Source organism: Sceloporus occidentalis, unplaced genomic scaffold (genome assembly GCF_023333645.1).
Source record: "Sceloporus occidentalis isolate IW3139 unplaced genomic scaffold, rSceOcc1.0.p SCAF_4, whole genome shotgun sequence".
Classification (NCBI taxonomy): domain Eukaryota; kingdom Metazoa; phylum Chordata; class Lepidosauria; order Squamata; family Phrynosomatidae; genus Sceloporus; species Sceloporus occidentalis.
In genome coordinates this window covers 176,672,527-176,688,590 of record NW_028316984.1, presented here as the reverse complement: position 1 = coordinate 176,688,590, position 16,064 = coordinate 176,672,527, and the positions used below count along the sequence as shown (strand labels likewise).

The following is a 16,064-nucleotide window of genomic DNA, read 5'->3' as shown; positions in this document are numbered from 1 at the left end:
CCTGGTCACCAATGATACCTGGGCCTCCAGGCTCAGAGCTGAATTCAGGAGTACTCCCAAACTGCGAACCCGAGTTTTCATGAGGCATATAACCAACAGGCTTGGCAGTCCCTCACCTTTCTTGGGTAAGAACACTGTGAAAACACATTAGTGGATTTTAGGTATTCTAATTATAATAAAAGAGAAGGAGGAAGAAACTGACAGCACCCCTCAAATGAATGGATGGACTGGAAAAAACAGTGATGTCACAGAAATCAACCAAGCATTCTAGAACAGGGTGGCAGATGCAGTAAAAAGAAAGAAAGAAATGAAAACACCACTGAGTCCAACATATCCAGGACTAATTTTCTAATATAAGACCATGATTTCAGTTTAGTCAACAGAAAGTAAAATTAAAAGACTTATTACCCATCTCAGTAATTATGGGACTATACAACATCCATCTAAACTAGAGTTCAGATGGAATGAGTCCAGGTGTTGGGGTAATGAGCCTTAATGGAATAAAATGCTTCTTGGTATTCCTGGTTTTTAGATCCTCCAAGAACAGAGAAGAATACTAGTAGTTGAGAGGCTTTTCAGTGTCTCACATAGGACAGTTGTCTGAGGCCAATTTAGGGACTGACCAATGGTAGCAGTTTTGAGACACAAAGGAATGATGGCAAACTCGGAACTCCTAATTGACCTGGCAGTTCCCACAAACGACAAGATAATTTCAGATGTTGAAGAAACAAACTTTGAAATTACTGAGAAAAATAACAAGAAGAACAAGCCCCAGAGCAATGGAATTTTGTACCAAGTAATGAATGGAAAATCCCAAGAAAAAACAATTTCTGTTAAAGAGGTGAAGGAGGAACAATTTCAGAAGCTCAACCAGAAGACAGGTATTTGTAGCAACACAACAAATAATGCAACACTTCTTGGGAAACATTCCCACGACTACAGCCAGCAATTCTTAAGTTCGGATTTTCATAGAGGTCACTCTTCCATTGGCCATCACTCCTTACAGAACCCTAAAATTCTCCAAGAGCAGCATGAAAATGAAGCTAACCCTAAAGATAACAGTGGACACTGGATAAGCACAAGAACTGGCAAAGAACTGCAAGACATGTTTAACCAGACCAGTTTCATCTGGGAAACAAAACCTCTTTCAGAAATTCTACATCCTTCTAGTGAGATACCCCCCAGAAGCAAAAATGCAGGGAGCAAATCAGTGGGTACAAAAGAAGATGGAACTCCAGTTAGGGTGACAGAAAATGAGCAACATTTTTTCCAAGATTACTTTCAGACTTCCCAAGTTTTAGAAGGGGAGAGGTCTAAGAGGGGTAATCAAGACCATTCCATCCCACATCCAGGGGAGCTGAAACCCTGGGAAGAAGCTCAACATCCAAAGGAAGGGCAAAGTGAAGATGATGGCCATCTTCAGCCAACTGAAGGCCAGTGTCTAGAGAGTAAAATACCATCCCAGCTGCAGCAAACAAATGAAATGAGCAATAAAGGTGATGCAGTTTGGATTAGCTCAAAGGTTGGCAAAGAAATGAAATGTAATACTCAGACAAATTTATTTTGGGATGGAAAGACACTTGCTGAATATCTGCACTCTCTAAGCAAGCTGGAGGAAATGCTTGGTCCTGCCATTGGTATTCTTTCTCCTACTGCAATGCAGGGGCCGTCAGTGCAAGAATATCCCTCTCCAAGCCAAGAGCCAGAGGATCAGGAATCCCATCAGAGTATTCAACAACCCGATGGGCTGTCATCACAACATAGCCATCAGCGATCAGCTGAGCACCATCCCCTACGAAGCCAAACAATCTCCCAACTGCAGCAAACAAACAAAGCCAGTATTGATGAGGACACAATGTGGCTTCAACAAAAAACAGGCAAAGACATTAAATACAGTACTACTCAAACAAGCCTCTTTTGGGATGGAAAAAAACTTGTGGACTATCCGCACCTACCAAGTACAGAGAAGGAAACGCTAGGCCTTGACATAAACACAGTTTCGTCTGTGGATACCATCTTGTCAATTCCAGCAACAGCCCTCCTTTCTCCTAGACAGTCAGGAACAGAACAGCCCTTTCTGCTAGCAAGTCCCTTTGCCACCCGATCGTCAGAAAATTATAGAGTCCCAGCACCTTCCCTTGTCACTCAAGAGGTAGAGGATTATGACCCTCCACCTCCTTCTTCTTTCAAATGTTGTTGTTGTTAGTGAAACTCACTCATTTTAAATACTGGCAATAACAATCAACAAATTAAATACTGTGAACAGTGTAAATGAAGATTTATTCCACTGAAAACATACCTGTAGTTCATAAGCATGGGTCACGGTAAGGCAAATGAAAACAAATATGATGCCTCAAGTGCCATTGGTCCTAAGGCAGCACATCTCATGAATGATTCAGCATCTCAAGATCTGAGGAAGTTGCAGAGGCACGCTAAACCAGAGAATATATTAAACAAAGCTAGTTTATCAATGGTGCAATTTGACAAAATGCTTCAAAGTGCCCATAGTACTATGGTTGGTGCCCAATACACATACTCACAAGCACTTTAAATTTTTTTTTTATTGTGATGGCTCTGGAAGGGGTGGTTGTAGATCTTCTGAGACTTGGCCTCAGTTATGTCAGCTGGGTCACAGGTACTGGGAATGCCCAGGGCCATCTCCTCTCTTGGGCCTGAAGAGAAGTGACTCTGGCCCCACAGAACGTTCCTTTTTGGTCTGGCAACGCTACCAATGATGCTATAGCATGAAGTCAGCATTTCATCAGAAGATGTTATATATCCTCACACAGGGAACCATGAGTTTGGAATTGCTCCAGGACACCACTGACCTTAATCTAGCCTTACTTTTAATCCAGAGTTGGGGAACATCTGTCTCTACTGATAGTATCAGAGTGCAGCTCTCATCTGTCCTAGCCAATGACAGTCCTGTCTGCACTGGACAGGATATTCAGCAGCCCAGAGTATCCTGGCCTTGCAGCTGCCCTGACCTGCTCCCATTACCTGGCCCTCCATTCCCATGGCATAAAGGCTTGTTATGCCCCAGTTCTTGTGCAGGATGTGCCAGATGTCACATTTGTCACAAATGTGCCAAATGCACAATTGTATGGACTGCTCAAGAATTTCTCTTAATTTCGAATGAAAAGAAAGTGGGGCCAGAATGCATTTATGTGAATTCGCTAGTTTAGCGAATTTACCTGAATTCAAATTGCATTCGAACTGGCTTCCCATTGCCCAAAAATAGCATGCCATTGCCTGAATTTGCGTGTGATCACCTCTCACGCAATAACGTTAAACCCCATGATTGCATTCGGATTGTCACTGGATTATACTTCCAATTTTCCTTGTCTGATAATGTCCTATGCTAGATGCTAGTGACTTGGACAAGCTTATTTCCTTATCTTCCACTTTTCTTTCCTCCACCCAGTGGCATCACTAGAGGGTGCAGACCGCACTAGGTGAATCCTAAGGTGTGTGTGACACCACTGCTCCTTAAATATGTGTGTTTTGGCAGAAACAGGCTATGGCATTTGCCTGCTTCCTTTCAAAATGCTTGAAGAGATAGTGGGAGTGAGGCTGGGGTCAGATGGAAGAAAACGGAGAGGCCCTAGGATTTTTTTTTAAAAAAATAAATTTCAAAATTCAAAATTTATTTTTAAAATAAATTTATTTATTTATTTTCTTTTTAAATTTTCTTTAAGCACATCACATTTTGCTAGATATTCACTACGTATATGTAAATACATTTATGTATTTGTGCATATGATACTGTAATATAAAGGTATAATTTTAATTTTGATAGTTGTTTATGTCATATTGAGGATGGAGCAAGCTTGTTTTCTGCTGCTCCAGAGACTAAGACCCGGAGCAATGGATGCAAGCTGCAGGAAAAGAGATTCCACCCCAACATTAGGAGGAACTTCCTGACAGTAAGGGCTGTTCGACTGTGGAACACACTCCCTCGGACTCCTAATGCTGGAGTCCCTTTCTTTGGAGGTCTTTAAACAAAGGCTGGATGGCAATCTGTCAGGGATGCTATGATTGAAAGTTCCTGCATGGCAGGGGATTAAACTGGATGACCCTTGTGGTAGTTCCCCACTCTATGATTCTATTATTCTATTTCACAATTATTATCATTACATTCAGTGATATAGGAGAATTACAATGTACAAATAACATTAGTGCATTTTTTTTACTAAGGATTCTATAGTGTGTGATCTGGGAGAAAGTCAATGAGGGGGTGACACCATGAGTTACCACACCAGATGACGCCAACCCTAGTTACACCACTGCCTCCACCCACCCAAATAGCAATAGTAAGTACATTTCTATACTGCTTATCAGTGCACTTAAGCACTCCCTAAGCGGTTTACAGAGTGTAAGCTAATTGCCCCCAACAAGCTGGGTACTTATTTTAGTGATTTACGGAAGGATGCCATGTTGAGTCAACCCTAAGCCCTAAGCCCTTGGCTGGGATTGAACTCACAACCTTGTGGTTGTGAGTAAGTGGCTGAAGTACAGGCATTTAACCACTGTGCCACCAGGGATCCTTACGCAACTTACCCCACAACTAACAATTCAAAATTCCATTCTGGAATTCTAGAAATTCACAGATCCTGAGCAGAACAATTCTCCTTTGGGGTGTATGTCTTAAAATCTTGGCTCTGCATCTGAAGTTACAATGTGTAACATTGTAATAATGATGGAGCTGTATCACTATCATGAGAAACAAACATGCTAGTGAATTGTGATGATGCAAAATATAGCACCCGTCCATACAACACATTCCATTGCACAAGCAAGACTCCTATTGTGCAATGGATGAGTTTGTGCATTGAGACATATTGAATAACAAACTCAAGGAAAACTATGCAAGATACCAATTATAATATTTAAAAATGAACAAAAAGTAACTGTTAGGTGTAGCTTTTCGAGATCCTCCTTTAGTTTCTTTTAAGTTGATATACATATAGTGCAACAGCCATACTGCCAGGCTCCACTTGCTCAATGGTCCTGATGGCGTAACTACATCTCTGCTCCCCTCCTGAGAATATAAACATTGATAATGAGGCAATTCAACTTTAAGTAATCACAAGTTGGTTTATGATGATGTAACTTCCTAACAGAAGGCCATACTTTATTTTATTTTACACACATATATGAATCCTGTGAGTATCTAAAAACTACAGCCTTCTTTTGGAGCAGCATTCAGCCTCCTACGTTCACTCTTACAGAGATGAATTTAAATATCCTTTGAGTTGTATTGTTGAGAATTGGTGGATGGGAGAGTTATACCTCTTTTTGAAACTTATTTCATTCCTGATTCCGGATTGTCCTTAACCTAGGCTGCTGCTGCCATACTGCAAAATTAATGCAGTTTGACACTGCTTTAACTGCTATGAATCAATGCAATAAATTCTAGGATTTGTAGTTTGTTGTGGTACCATAGCTCTCTGACAGAGAAGGCTAAACAGGTCACAAACTACAAATCCCAGAATTCTGTAGCACTGAGCAATGGCGGTTAAAGCGGTGTCAAACTGCATGAATTCTCCAGTGTAGATGCTGCCCTAATGTCTAGTTTTAGTGGACTCAGATGCATGAATCTATTGAAAAATGAGGACGTGAACAAAGTTTTCTTCCTAATGTTACTGTAATAAAGACTCAGGCCAAAATATGTTTCTGCCTAAAGCAGAACAACTAATTACAAGTCCTACCAATTTAGGCCAAGGTGCATTAACCGCCCAAGTTTTTGGCAGATGAGGCAGCGAATCCCATAACCATCATCAACAAGGAAATGAATCAAATAAATAACCATGTGTTGCCCTTCAATGAAACCTCCTACCAATTGTCTGAGGTGACTGCCTCATTCTGCCTGCTGGTAGAGCCAGCCTTGCTTTAAGAAGATATGTAATGAGTCTTTTTTTCAGCTTGCTGTTCATCATGAGGCTATTAAGGATATTAAGCATATTAAGGATACAGCTCTGAGAGATAGAGATGGAAACACGCGCACGCACACACACACACAACAGCAATCCTATGCCTGGTTTGTCTGAGTAGACTTTGATTCATGGTGACCCATGAATGAGACACCTCCAAAAAACTGTGTCCTCAATCACTTTGCTCAGATCATGCAGGCTCAGGCCTATGGCCTCCTTGACTGAGTCTATTCACCTGCTGTGTGGTCTTCTTCTTTTTTGACCACCCTTCACCTTTTCTAGCATTATTGTCTTTTCTAGTGAGTTCTGCCATCTCATAATGTGGCGGAAGTATAACAGTCTCAGTTTCATCTTGGCTTTCAGGGAGAGTTCAAGCTTGATCTGTTGTAGGACCCATTTGTTTGTCATTTTGGCTGTCCTCAGCCCTCTTCCCCAGCACATCTCAAATGAGTTGATTTTCTTTCTATCAGCTTTCTTCACTGTAGAGCTCTTGCATCCATACCTACTGATAGGGAATACCATGGCTTGGGCATTCCTGACTTTAAGGTTCTGTTTTAGATCTTTGCACTTAAGGATCTTGTCTAATTCTTTCATGCCTGGTTAGCATGATGAAAGTCATTTTAGGAAATACAAGATAGATCCTTCTGTTGGTGATACAACTCAACAGATGTTTAGTATGCCAGCCAGCTTGATGAATATGTGATCCAGCATGATGTATTGGGAGCTGCATGAAGTGGTCTCCACCTTAGTCACAAAGTGTGGGACTATTATGATCTGACACTAAAGTAATGTCAGATACAAATGAAAAGCTAAAATGAATTTACACAAAGTTTGGATTGTATCTTTTATATTTTAAAAGATGGTGGACTATAGGGATGTGTGTGTGTGTGTGTGTGTATTAAAGATGACTACGCAAGACTGGGTAGTTCACCTCTGAATGGATAGACAGTGATGTCATAAAAACCATTCAGAAGTTCTAGAACAGAGCAGTACTTACAGTGAAAACAGAAAAGATTCCACAGAAAACAGCACCCAACCATTGGGATTACCAGCTACTGCTGTTATCAATGCCATGATTTGACATCACTCTCAGAAAAAGGCAAAGGAAATGTACCACCCACTTACACCTAAACATGTACCACCCTATTTACGTACAAAAAGGAGCTCAACCGAGAAGCATTGAAGGAGAAACCTTCTGGTAATCAGATAAGAGGGACAAGACCTTCCAAGAATTCTTCATTAATAATTTTCCAAGAGAAGGTGGACTTGTTAAAGAGGGGCTTGCCACTCTCTCAAGTGGCTAGCAGAACAAGAGAGATTTTGCCACAGCTGTCCCACCAATGTAAACTAACTGATGCTAGTAGTTGGGGGACCAACATGAAGAAATGATAGCTGTTGAGGAAGAAATTAATGAGAGTAACATTGGGAGAAACGAATCCCTAGAAAGAAGTATCAGTCAAGAAATAAAGGAAGAAGCTGCTGAAAAATCAATTCCAAGTAAAGAGGCTGAGGAAGAAATTCCAAATGCAAACCCACAGTCAGATACTTCAGATCATATAACAACTTCCAGAAAACACTCTCAGGAGAGCCCTGGAATCCAGGAAATCGAACAAAGTCAACCATCTATTGACCAATACCCAAAATCTCTCCTAGAACAGCCTGCAAGTGAAGTGGACACCAAGGAGGTCAAACCTATGTTAAGCCCAAGGACAGGCAAAGAACTGGAAGACAGGTATAACCAGACCAGCCTAATTTGGGAAAGAAAACCTCTTGCAGAAGTTCTACATCCTTCTGGTAAAATATCCCAGCGTGGTGAAGAAAGAGAAGCCACAAAAGAAGAAGCAAGGTCTGTCAAAGATTTCTTACAAGTGGTTACAGAGGATGAGATACCTTCATTTCATGAATTCTTTGAGCACGCCCCAACAATGGCAGCAGTAGGAACTCATAATGATGATCAACCACCATTTGATCTTAATAGTCAACTGGAGGCAATGAAATCTGAGATCAGTATTACAAATGATGTAGCCTACCCAGATGGACAGGTAGCACAAGTTGACAGTCCATTGTCAGTTGAGTTCCAGTCGCACAAAGAACAGCAAACAAAGGAATCTAGTGCTGAGGAGGGTCCAATTTCAATTAATCCAAAAACGGGCAAAGAAGTGAGATGTAGCTCCAACCAGACCAGTCGCATCTGGGAAAGAAAACCACTTGCACAAATTCTTCAGCATCCAAGTCCTGAAAGTAACCGACTGCTAGAGATTAAGGAATATTTCTTTAACTGGCCAAGTCCTTATGACTACTAATTTATATCTTGCTATCTGGTTTTTTTTGTGGGTGTGGGTGTGTTAAATACCATTTCTGCTACTAATACTAAGGCAGTGTGCATACTGGTAATATCCTTGCTCAGATGAATTTCTGGGAGTTATTATCAGGCATTTACTCCATTGAAAACACACTTGGATGAAAAAGAAACAGGGTGTTGCAGTGCACATGGAAAACTATTCAGTAAAAGCTTCTGTTTCAAATATTTTGACCAGGGGAATATTTCCTAAAGTTCCTGTCAATTTTAACTTTGTTGAAATTCAGTTTGAAATGTTCCCACTCACTCCAAAAGTTGTTGACAAGAAAGCTTTCAGGTTGCGTTCACATGGTAGTTGTTCTCAGCTAGAACTGGTTGCAGTTCCAGGCCTCTGCAAGACGTCATGTGGTACTGAAAACAGAAATGCTTCATTGTTATAAGATAAACTTTATTGGTGATAAATGATGCAGCAAGTGGTTTATAGCAGAGCAAGCATTCAATGTCTGTAATAGATGAGTTCCAGAATCTCCTTGCAGCAAGTAGGCCCCTATACAAGTAATTCTACCCACACTATCATGGTTGACACTGTAGTATCATATGGCTGGCTAAATAGAATTCCTGAGGTGTGGTCCATGACCCACCCACCCCCACCCTGGGGTGATGTGAACTTTACATATGCAAAAGCCAAACAAAGGAAATTGAAGTGTCCAGACATTATTCTTCACCCTTCCTAATAGCTATGAGAACTATACAAGCAGGTTGGTAACACAAATGCTTTCTTCTGCAATCTGTTCCCAGCCTGTGGTCTTTTGTCAGCTAAAGTGACACTATCTGTACTGGCCTACTATGGTGGTCCTTAGGTATCTGCTGGGTTTGGTTCCAGGACAGTTCCCCCCCACCCCAGACGTAATAAATTCCATAGGTGCTCAAATCTCATGATATACAATGGTATACTAAAATGGTGTCCCTTATATAAAATGGCCAAATCAAGGTTTGCTTTTTAGAATTTTAAAAAATATACATTTTCAAACTGTTGGGTGGTTGAATCCATGGATACAGTGGAGGATGGGCTGTACATACAAATTTGCCCCTTGTGTGCTACTGAACAGCTGTTAGCATTTGGCCATGATACTAACAGGAACTCTAACAACCATATCTGTCTGGAGGCCATACTCACTATGGTAGTATTGGATGATGATAAATCATTCATCATAACATTTATAGGGATCCATATTTTCTGATGAAGGGGAAGATAATTTGATGTAGCTTAGAACTGTATTGGCTTAGCTGGTGCATCACATTTCTGATTCATGCTCTACCTTTGATCCACTAAGATTCCTAGATCTTTTCCACATATACTGTTGTCAAGCCACGTGTCACCTGTCCCTATATCTGTGCATTTCATTTTTACTGCCCATGTGATATGTATAGATCATACTTGTGTCATATGTATGCATGAAAGTTAAAAATTACTCTGCATGGTAGTTTGGGGAAATGATAACAGTAGTGGGCTAAGTGGGGAGTCAAATCACTTGCTTAGCATACAGGTGACAGACAGATCTCTGAATCTTTGTCCTGTGATCAGACCACTCCTGGAATAAAGTGCCCAGTTCCGGGTACCATAGGTCATGAAGGATATTGTCAAGTAGGAATACATCCAGAGTTTTGTTTTTGTGTGTGTATGTGTGTTTGTATATAAATACACACACATACTATAATATCTATTTTACTCTCTCTCTGTGTCTATATATATATATATATTCAGCATAAGACATATTTTTCTAAGTTGTTTAGACTATTTTTAATAGAAAACTGTATCATGTTTAAAGAAGTGCCAAAACAGATGGATAAGTTTGTTCTGATACACACATTCATTGAGGGGAGGGAATTAGGCCATGTTGCTTTGAAAAAAGTGTGAACAAAATTCTTGATCATCTTTCCTTCTAAATGATCCTACGTTCTACTACATCTGATTATTAAAGAGGAAAACTTATCTAGAGGGATTGGACTAAAGCTCCACCTGGTAACAATATTCTGATTGCAACAGCAGTCATTTCCTGTGGACTTTTGAGCTTTTACAGGTAGGTCATGAAAATATGGCTTTCATAGAGCACTTCAGGATTTAATAAAGCCTCTGGAGCTGCATGCAATTAGCTAATTGTGTTGTACAGTCCAGAGACAGGCATGTCAATATCTTCTACAGATCTAACTCATTCACCCAGTTGAACTGCTGAGCTTTACGATCCCATTAGATAACATGCTTTTTGAAGTTCAGATTTACTCCATTGTTAATATTGGGTTGAGTAAAGCAGAGTTTTCCATCTAAGGTTCAAATTATCTGGTTTTTCTTTGGCATAAGGATGGGTATATCGAAGCAAAAATACCATGTACCGCCTCCACCTCATGGGATAAAGCACACGAGGCAATAGACATCATTGGGGGCGGGGGCGGGGGAACTCCACCAACTCATGACATTTTGAAACTCCACACACCATTTTGTAGTTAGGCTACTGCAGGCTTTTTATCAGGGAAGATTAAAGCCAAAAATAGCAATAATAAAAAAGAAATCCTGAAATAGAACACCAACAGCTGCTTCAGTGCTACTGAACATTAACTCTTATGTAAACGTAGGATTTTAAAATTCTGTTTGCTACACTAATGATTTGTTGTTGTTGTGCACTGACAAATTGTTTCTGACTTATGTTAATCCTAAGGTGCACTTATCATGGGGCTTTCTTGGCAAGATTTGTTCAGAAGGGGCTTACTCATGTGCTCCTCTGAGGCTGAGAGAATGATTTGTTCAAGGGCACCCAGTGGGTTTCCATGGCCAAGTGATGATTTGGACTCTGTTCTCCAAAATGGTAGTCCAACACTCAAACCTTTATGCCACACTGGCTCTAAAGTTACAGCAAGGAAAAGAAACTGTCATGTAAATAATGAGGTCCCATTTAACTCTAAATTCTATGATTTGATCAGAAAATTGGGAATGTTCGTACAGTAAAATGAAGGTTTTTTTTCAAAATGGAGCAAGGCACAATGGAGAGTAAAGGATGCTGAAACCATGTGGGCCTGCCAATCCTTTTTAGATCCTTCTATTCCCAATTCTGCTATTTCAACCAGCCCTGCCCACATCATCACTGAGATTATACTTGATAAGAACAGCCAATTCAGAAAACAGTTATTTGCTTTAAAATGGGATGTTCAGGGAACTGGATTCTGTGGCTTCATTTATTCAACCATGGCTTCACCTTACCCTTAAGCACTTTTGTCAGAACACCCAAATCTCATAAACTGAAAAAGGGAAACCAGAACCTGGCACTAACAGAAGAACACACATCAAGGGCTTCCTTCACACTACACAGTTACAGCCCTTTTATACCTACCATGGCTGCATCCTACAAAAAACAGGGAGCTGTAGTTTGGTGAACTCTGCAGCAGAGAGTTCTAAATATTTCACAAAACTACAAGCCCAAGATTCCATAGGATGAAGCCATGGTACCTAACAGAGGTGATATGATAGTCCTGTTTAAATACTTGAAGGGATGTCATATTGAGGAGGGAGCAAACTTGTTTTCTGCTGCTCCAGAGACTAGGACCCGGAGCAATGGATGCATGCTCCAGGAAAAGAGATTCCACCTCAACATTAGGAGGAACGTCCTGACAGTAAGGGCTGTTCGACAGTGGAACAAACGCCCTTGGAGTGTAGTAGAGTCTCCTTCCTTAGAGATCTTTAAACAGAGGCTGGATGGCCATCTGTCGGGGATGCTTTGATTGAAATTTCCTGCATGGCAGGGGGTTGGACTGGATGGCCCTTGTCGTCTCTTCCAACTCTATGATTCTATGAAGGACTATGATTGTGTAATGTGAAAGAGGTCAAGGGTGATATATTGATTTGCTGTGTCCAGTGCTCCTGTGCACCGCTGAATACATCAGTGTTTATTTCTAATATTTATATCCTACCATTTCCCCAGAACTGAGATATGAAGGTGTCTCACAAGATTAGTTTAAAAGGGGAATGTATTATTAAAACATAATTGCAGAGATGATAAAAGGTTACTGTATATACTCATGTACAAGTCTAGAAATTTTAGCCAAAAAAACTGAGCCGATTTATCTACAGGTCAATGTAAGTATTGGACTTTAACTCTTATAAAAAGGGAACCATCCCTTGGTGAAAGGCAAAAGTGTACTCATTCTCTGAAAGCAGTGACACCCCCCTCCCCCCGCTCTCTCATCCATCCAGCCTTTAGGGGGAGCACAAACAGTTATGCCTGCTGGAATTTTGTTAAGTTCTTTGGCATCATTTTTGACTTATATATGGGTCATATCAAAATCCATAATCTTAGCCCACAAACCTGCCCTCAACTTATACGTGAGGTCAATTTATAGTCAAGTATATACGATAAAACTATTTTAATTAAAATAGAGCAATAAGAAAAACACAGTACCCCTCCATGAAAGCTGCCTCTGTCCTCTGCAAACAGTCAATCACTAAAAGCTTGCCTGAAAAAAACAGGGTTTTACCTGCTGTACAAGAACAGCAGGCTGGGGGACAGGCTAGCTTCCCTTAGCAGTGAATTTCATAGTCTGGGAGCAATCCCCGAGAAAGCTCTCTTTCACAACACACACACCAGTTTCTGGTGATAGTGGACCAAGAGAAGGGCCAAAAGGAGCATGGATTAGGAGCTCAGCAAATAAGGGAGCCTTGAGGGAAAGAAAGACATCCTGACAAAAAGATGGCAAGCAGTAAATTCCTTTCACTGATCTACTCTTTTGAGCATTTCAAATATGTCTTCATGAGTATCAGTTGGTTCATAAAGAGCTGCTTATAAGCAAGCAAGACTGCAGGAGGCAGGTGTGCTGGTAAAGTCACATACAGAAGTCAGGAAAGTGGTCCAAGTTTTGTGAGCCAAGATGGAATAAGCTCTTGCTGAGGAGAAAAAGTTAACCATGCCACATTCTCACTCCCAAAAGACCCAGTTCTCCTTCTTGACTCTTGTCTCCATTTCTCACTTATGAGTACTGCAGAGGGAGGGAAGGAAACTGAAAGAGAACAATCAACCCAAACTAGGCGGAGATGTCAAAATGGCACAGGAAACTAGTAATGGCAGGTGAAAAGGATGCAATAAAAATGGCATAAAATCAACAGCCATCAGAATTAATTTGAATTAGGATGCTGTTTTTATTGTCTGGCAATAAAATCTGTGGAAGCTCAAATGTCATTAATGATGATTTCATGACACATTTATGAATCTGAGTCTTGCTGGAATTTACAAATCAATCTTTCCCCCTTTCTATTAATGTTAAGGTGGTTACCATGAAAATCTGAAGACAAAAGATTTAATAAGGCAGTTGATAAGCGTTTAAGCGTTGTCATGAAACAAAGAAGAAAAGGCACTCAGTATGTACACAACTATAGGTGTATATTAAAATAAGCATTAAAAATACTAGTTTTCTGCATTACTATGGAAGATACCTTTCCCAAATGGTAAAAGACCAAAATTAAAGCAATGCATAATATATTTTTATTTCTCTTTAAAGCTATTTACAGGAAAGAAATAATTCTATCACAAGACCTGCAATATATGAACATGTTAAAGAAACACTGAATTTATATATTTACAAAGTTTGGAAATGCTGGAACAGAACAGAAGGAATAAATGTTTCATTCAGCTTCCAAGCACAGTTAAATTTCCCTGATTATAGCCCATCTCCTGTAGAATCAAAACACAGGACATATCATATATTTGTACTATCAAAAACAGTGTTATTCTATGCAGATGTGCAGATTGTGCACTAGGAGAGTGATGGAGACAGCGTAGAGGCCACATTTCATCCAATAACCTTTTCCCAAGGAAACCGCTTTTGTTTTATGGAAGTGAACGGTACTAAACTTAAATTGCCTGCCAAATAATTTAAGTTGTCCAAGTCAGCAGCAGAAGAGGTGTAGCAGCTGTCATATTTTTCAATGCCAAAAGCTCTTCCTCTCAATGAGTCATTACCAGTCACTTTTTGTTGTTATTATCATTGTCAGTGAAGTCTCTATTAACCCTGTGGGTATGCTCAGTTCCACATTTGTGTCTTATTTCCCAGTTGGTTTATCATGATGCATTTCTGGGGTGTAGGTAAGCAGAACAATCATGACCCAGAGGTGAAGCGATGCCTGGCAAACAAGAACAGGGATTAGCACATAACAATATGAGCTTTAAGAAACCCAAGCACCCTAGTGCAAAATCTCAAAAGGATCCAGTCACAAGGAGAGCTCAGAACAAACAGGAGCTGCTCAGTCTGACCCAACACTGGGAAGGACCATGGGTTATGAATGTTTTCTTATGGTGAAATTCCATGATGGAATTTGTCATATGCACAGTGGTATTTGTATCCCACTCTTTTTCCACCTATGCAAATATAGGGGCATTCCAGTTGATCTTCATATTCTAATTTTAGAGGAGGAGTGGAAAACCTTTGATCTTGCGGATAGTTTGGGTTTCAGTGACAAGAACTTCCAGATTATGTGGCTAATGATAAAGAATTATAGAAGCTGTCCAAAACAACTGAAGGACCAAAGCTTCCCACCCTTGTTTTAGAAACAATTATACTGAGGGGCAGTGGTTGGTCCAAGGTCAATCCAATAGGCTTTAGGGCAGAATGAGTACTTGTTTGGCTTTCTCCAGCTGCCCAAAATTTGCCTACAGTCGGCCCTTCTTATACACGGATTTTTTATACACGGATTTAAGCATACACGGTTTGAAAATGTTACAAAAAAGTATAAATTTACTTTGATTTTCCATTTTTTATAAGGGACACCATTTTGCTATGTCATTATATGTAATGGGACTTGAGCATACACGGATTTTGTTATACACGGGAGATCTTGGAACCAAACCCCAGCGTATAACAAGGATCCACTGTACTTCATCATGCTGGATCTTTTATTTGCCATGATGACCAGTTGGACTCCCACATATAGACAGAGCTTTGTCTCAAAGCTGAAGATGAAAGCAAATGGGAACTTTCAATATATGAATTCTGATTTTTTAAAAATCTTTCACTGAATCAACAGGGCACAACTTTAAATTGGCCGTTACAAAAGGCCTGTTTGATTGCAAAGGAAAATGCAGTTCCTGACACATTATGAACAGACTTTCAAATACTACAGTGACCTTGTTTGAGTCTCCTGTGGGCAGTGACAATGGTTGCTGGAGAGATTATAGATTACATTGTAGAGAGGCTGATGCCCTGCTGATGCCCCGCTGATGGACACCACAGATACTATCTGAGCTTGGATATTAGTCTAAAGATTTTACTGTTAAGTGGGAGTGGACTTGCTGGTCTGAATAATTTTTAACAGAAGGAGGAAATAACATGGTCTAGTTGATTTAACATTCACAGTTAGCAAGGCGTGTAGAGGAGAAATACAAGTGCCTAACTAAAGTGCTGTTCTGCCCCCTACAGTATTTCAAATACCATGTAGCCTAGAAAAATGGCAGCCTCAGACATTTCAAGAAAGGCATTTACATGGTCAGAGAGAGAAAGTCAGATGAATGTGTAAAGGGCTTGCCCCAAATGGGTGCTCCCCAGATGTGTATGACTATAATCCCCTATCACTTCTAGCCAACACAATAAAAGATTATGCTGTCTGGGTAAAGAAAGTTGTAATCCAACAGATCTGAAGGGCACAATTTTGGAAAAGGATACTTCTGTGACCTTCAGGCACAGTTTCTCTGATACATGGTATAGGTTTATTCTGGGACAGTCAAATAGGTGCATTCTTCATGGATCATCACAGCAACCACAAACTGACAGCAAATGAAGAGAAGTGGAAACACCCA

General features: G+C 40.3%; 2 protein-coding genes across 3 annotated transcripts in view; one reads left to right on the top strand and one right to left on the bottom strand.

The window, feature by feature from the left end:
• Positions 1–655: 655 nt before the first annotated feature.
• LOC149315060 (uncharacterized) lies at positions 656–2,206 on the top strand. Its single transcript, XM_089523168.1, has one exon. The coding sequence runs from the start codon at positions 656–658 to the stop codon at positions 2,204–2,206; it is 1,551 nt and encodes a 516-aa protein (XP_089379294.1).
• An 11,528-nt stretch (positions 2,207–13,734) lies between these two features.
• Positions 13,735–16,064, bottom strand: part of GOLGA5 (golgin A5) — a 41,675-nt gene continuing 39,345 nt past the window's right edge. For both annotated transcript variants that reach the window (XM_089522424.1, XM_089522423.1), the window contains one exon: positions 13,735–14,395. In XM_089522424.1, the coding sequence (XP_089378550.1) occupies positions 14,371–14,395 (25 nt within the window). In that variant the 3' untranslated portion in view covers positions 13,735–14,370. The remainder of the gene's footprint in view (positions 14,396–16,064) is intronic.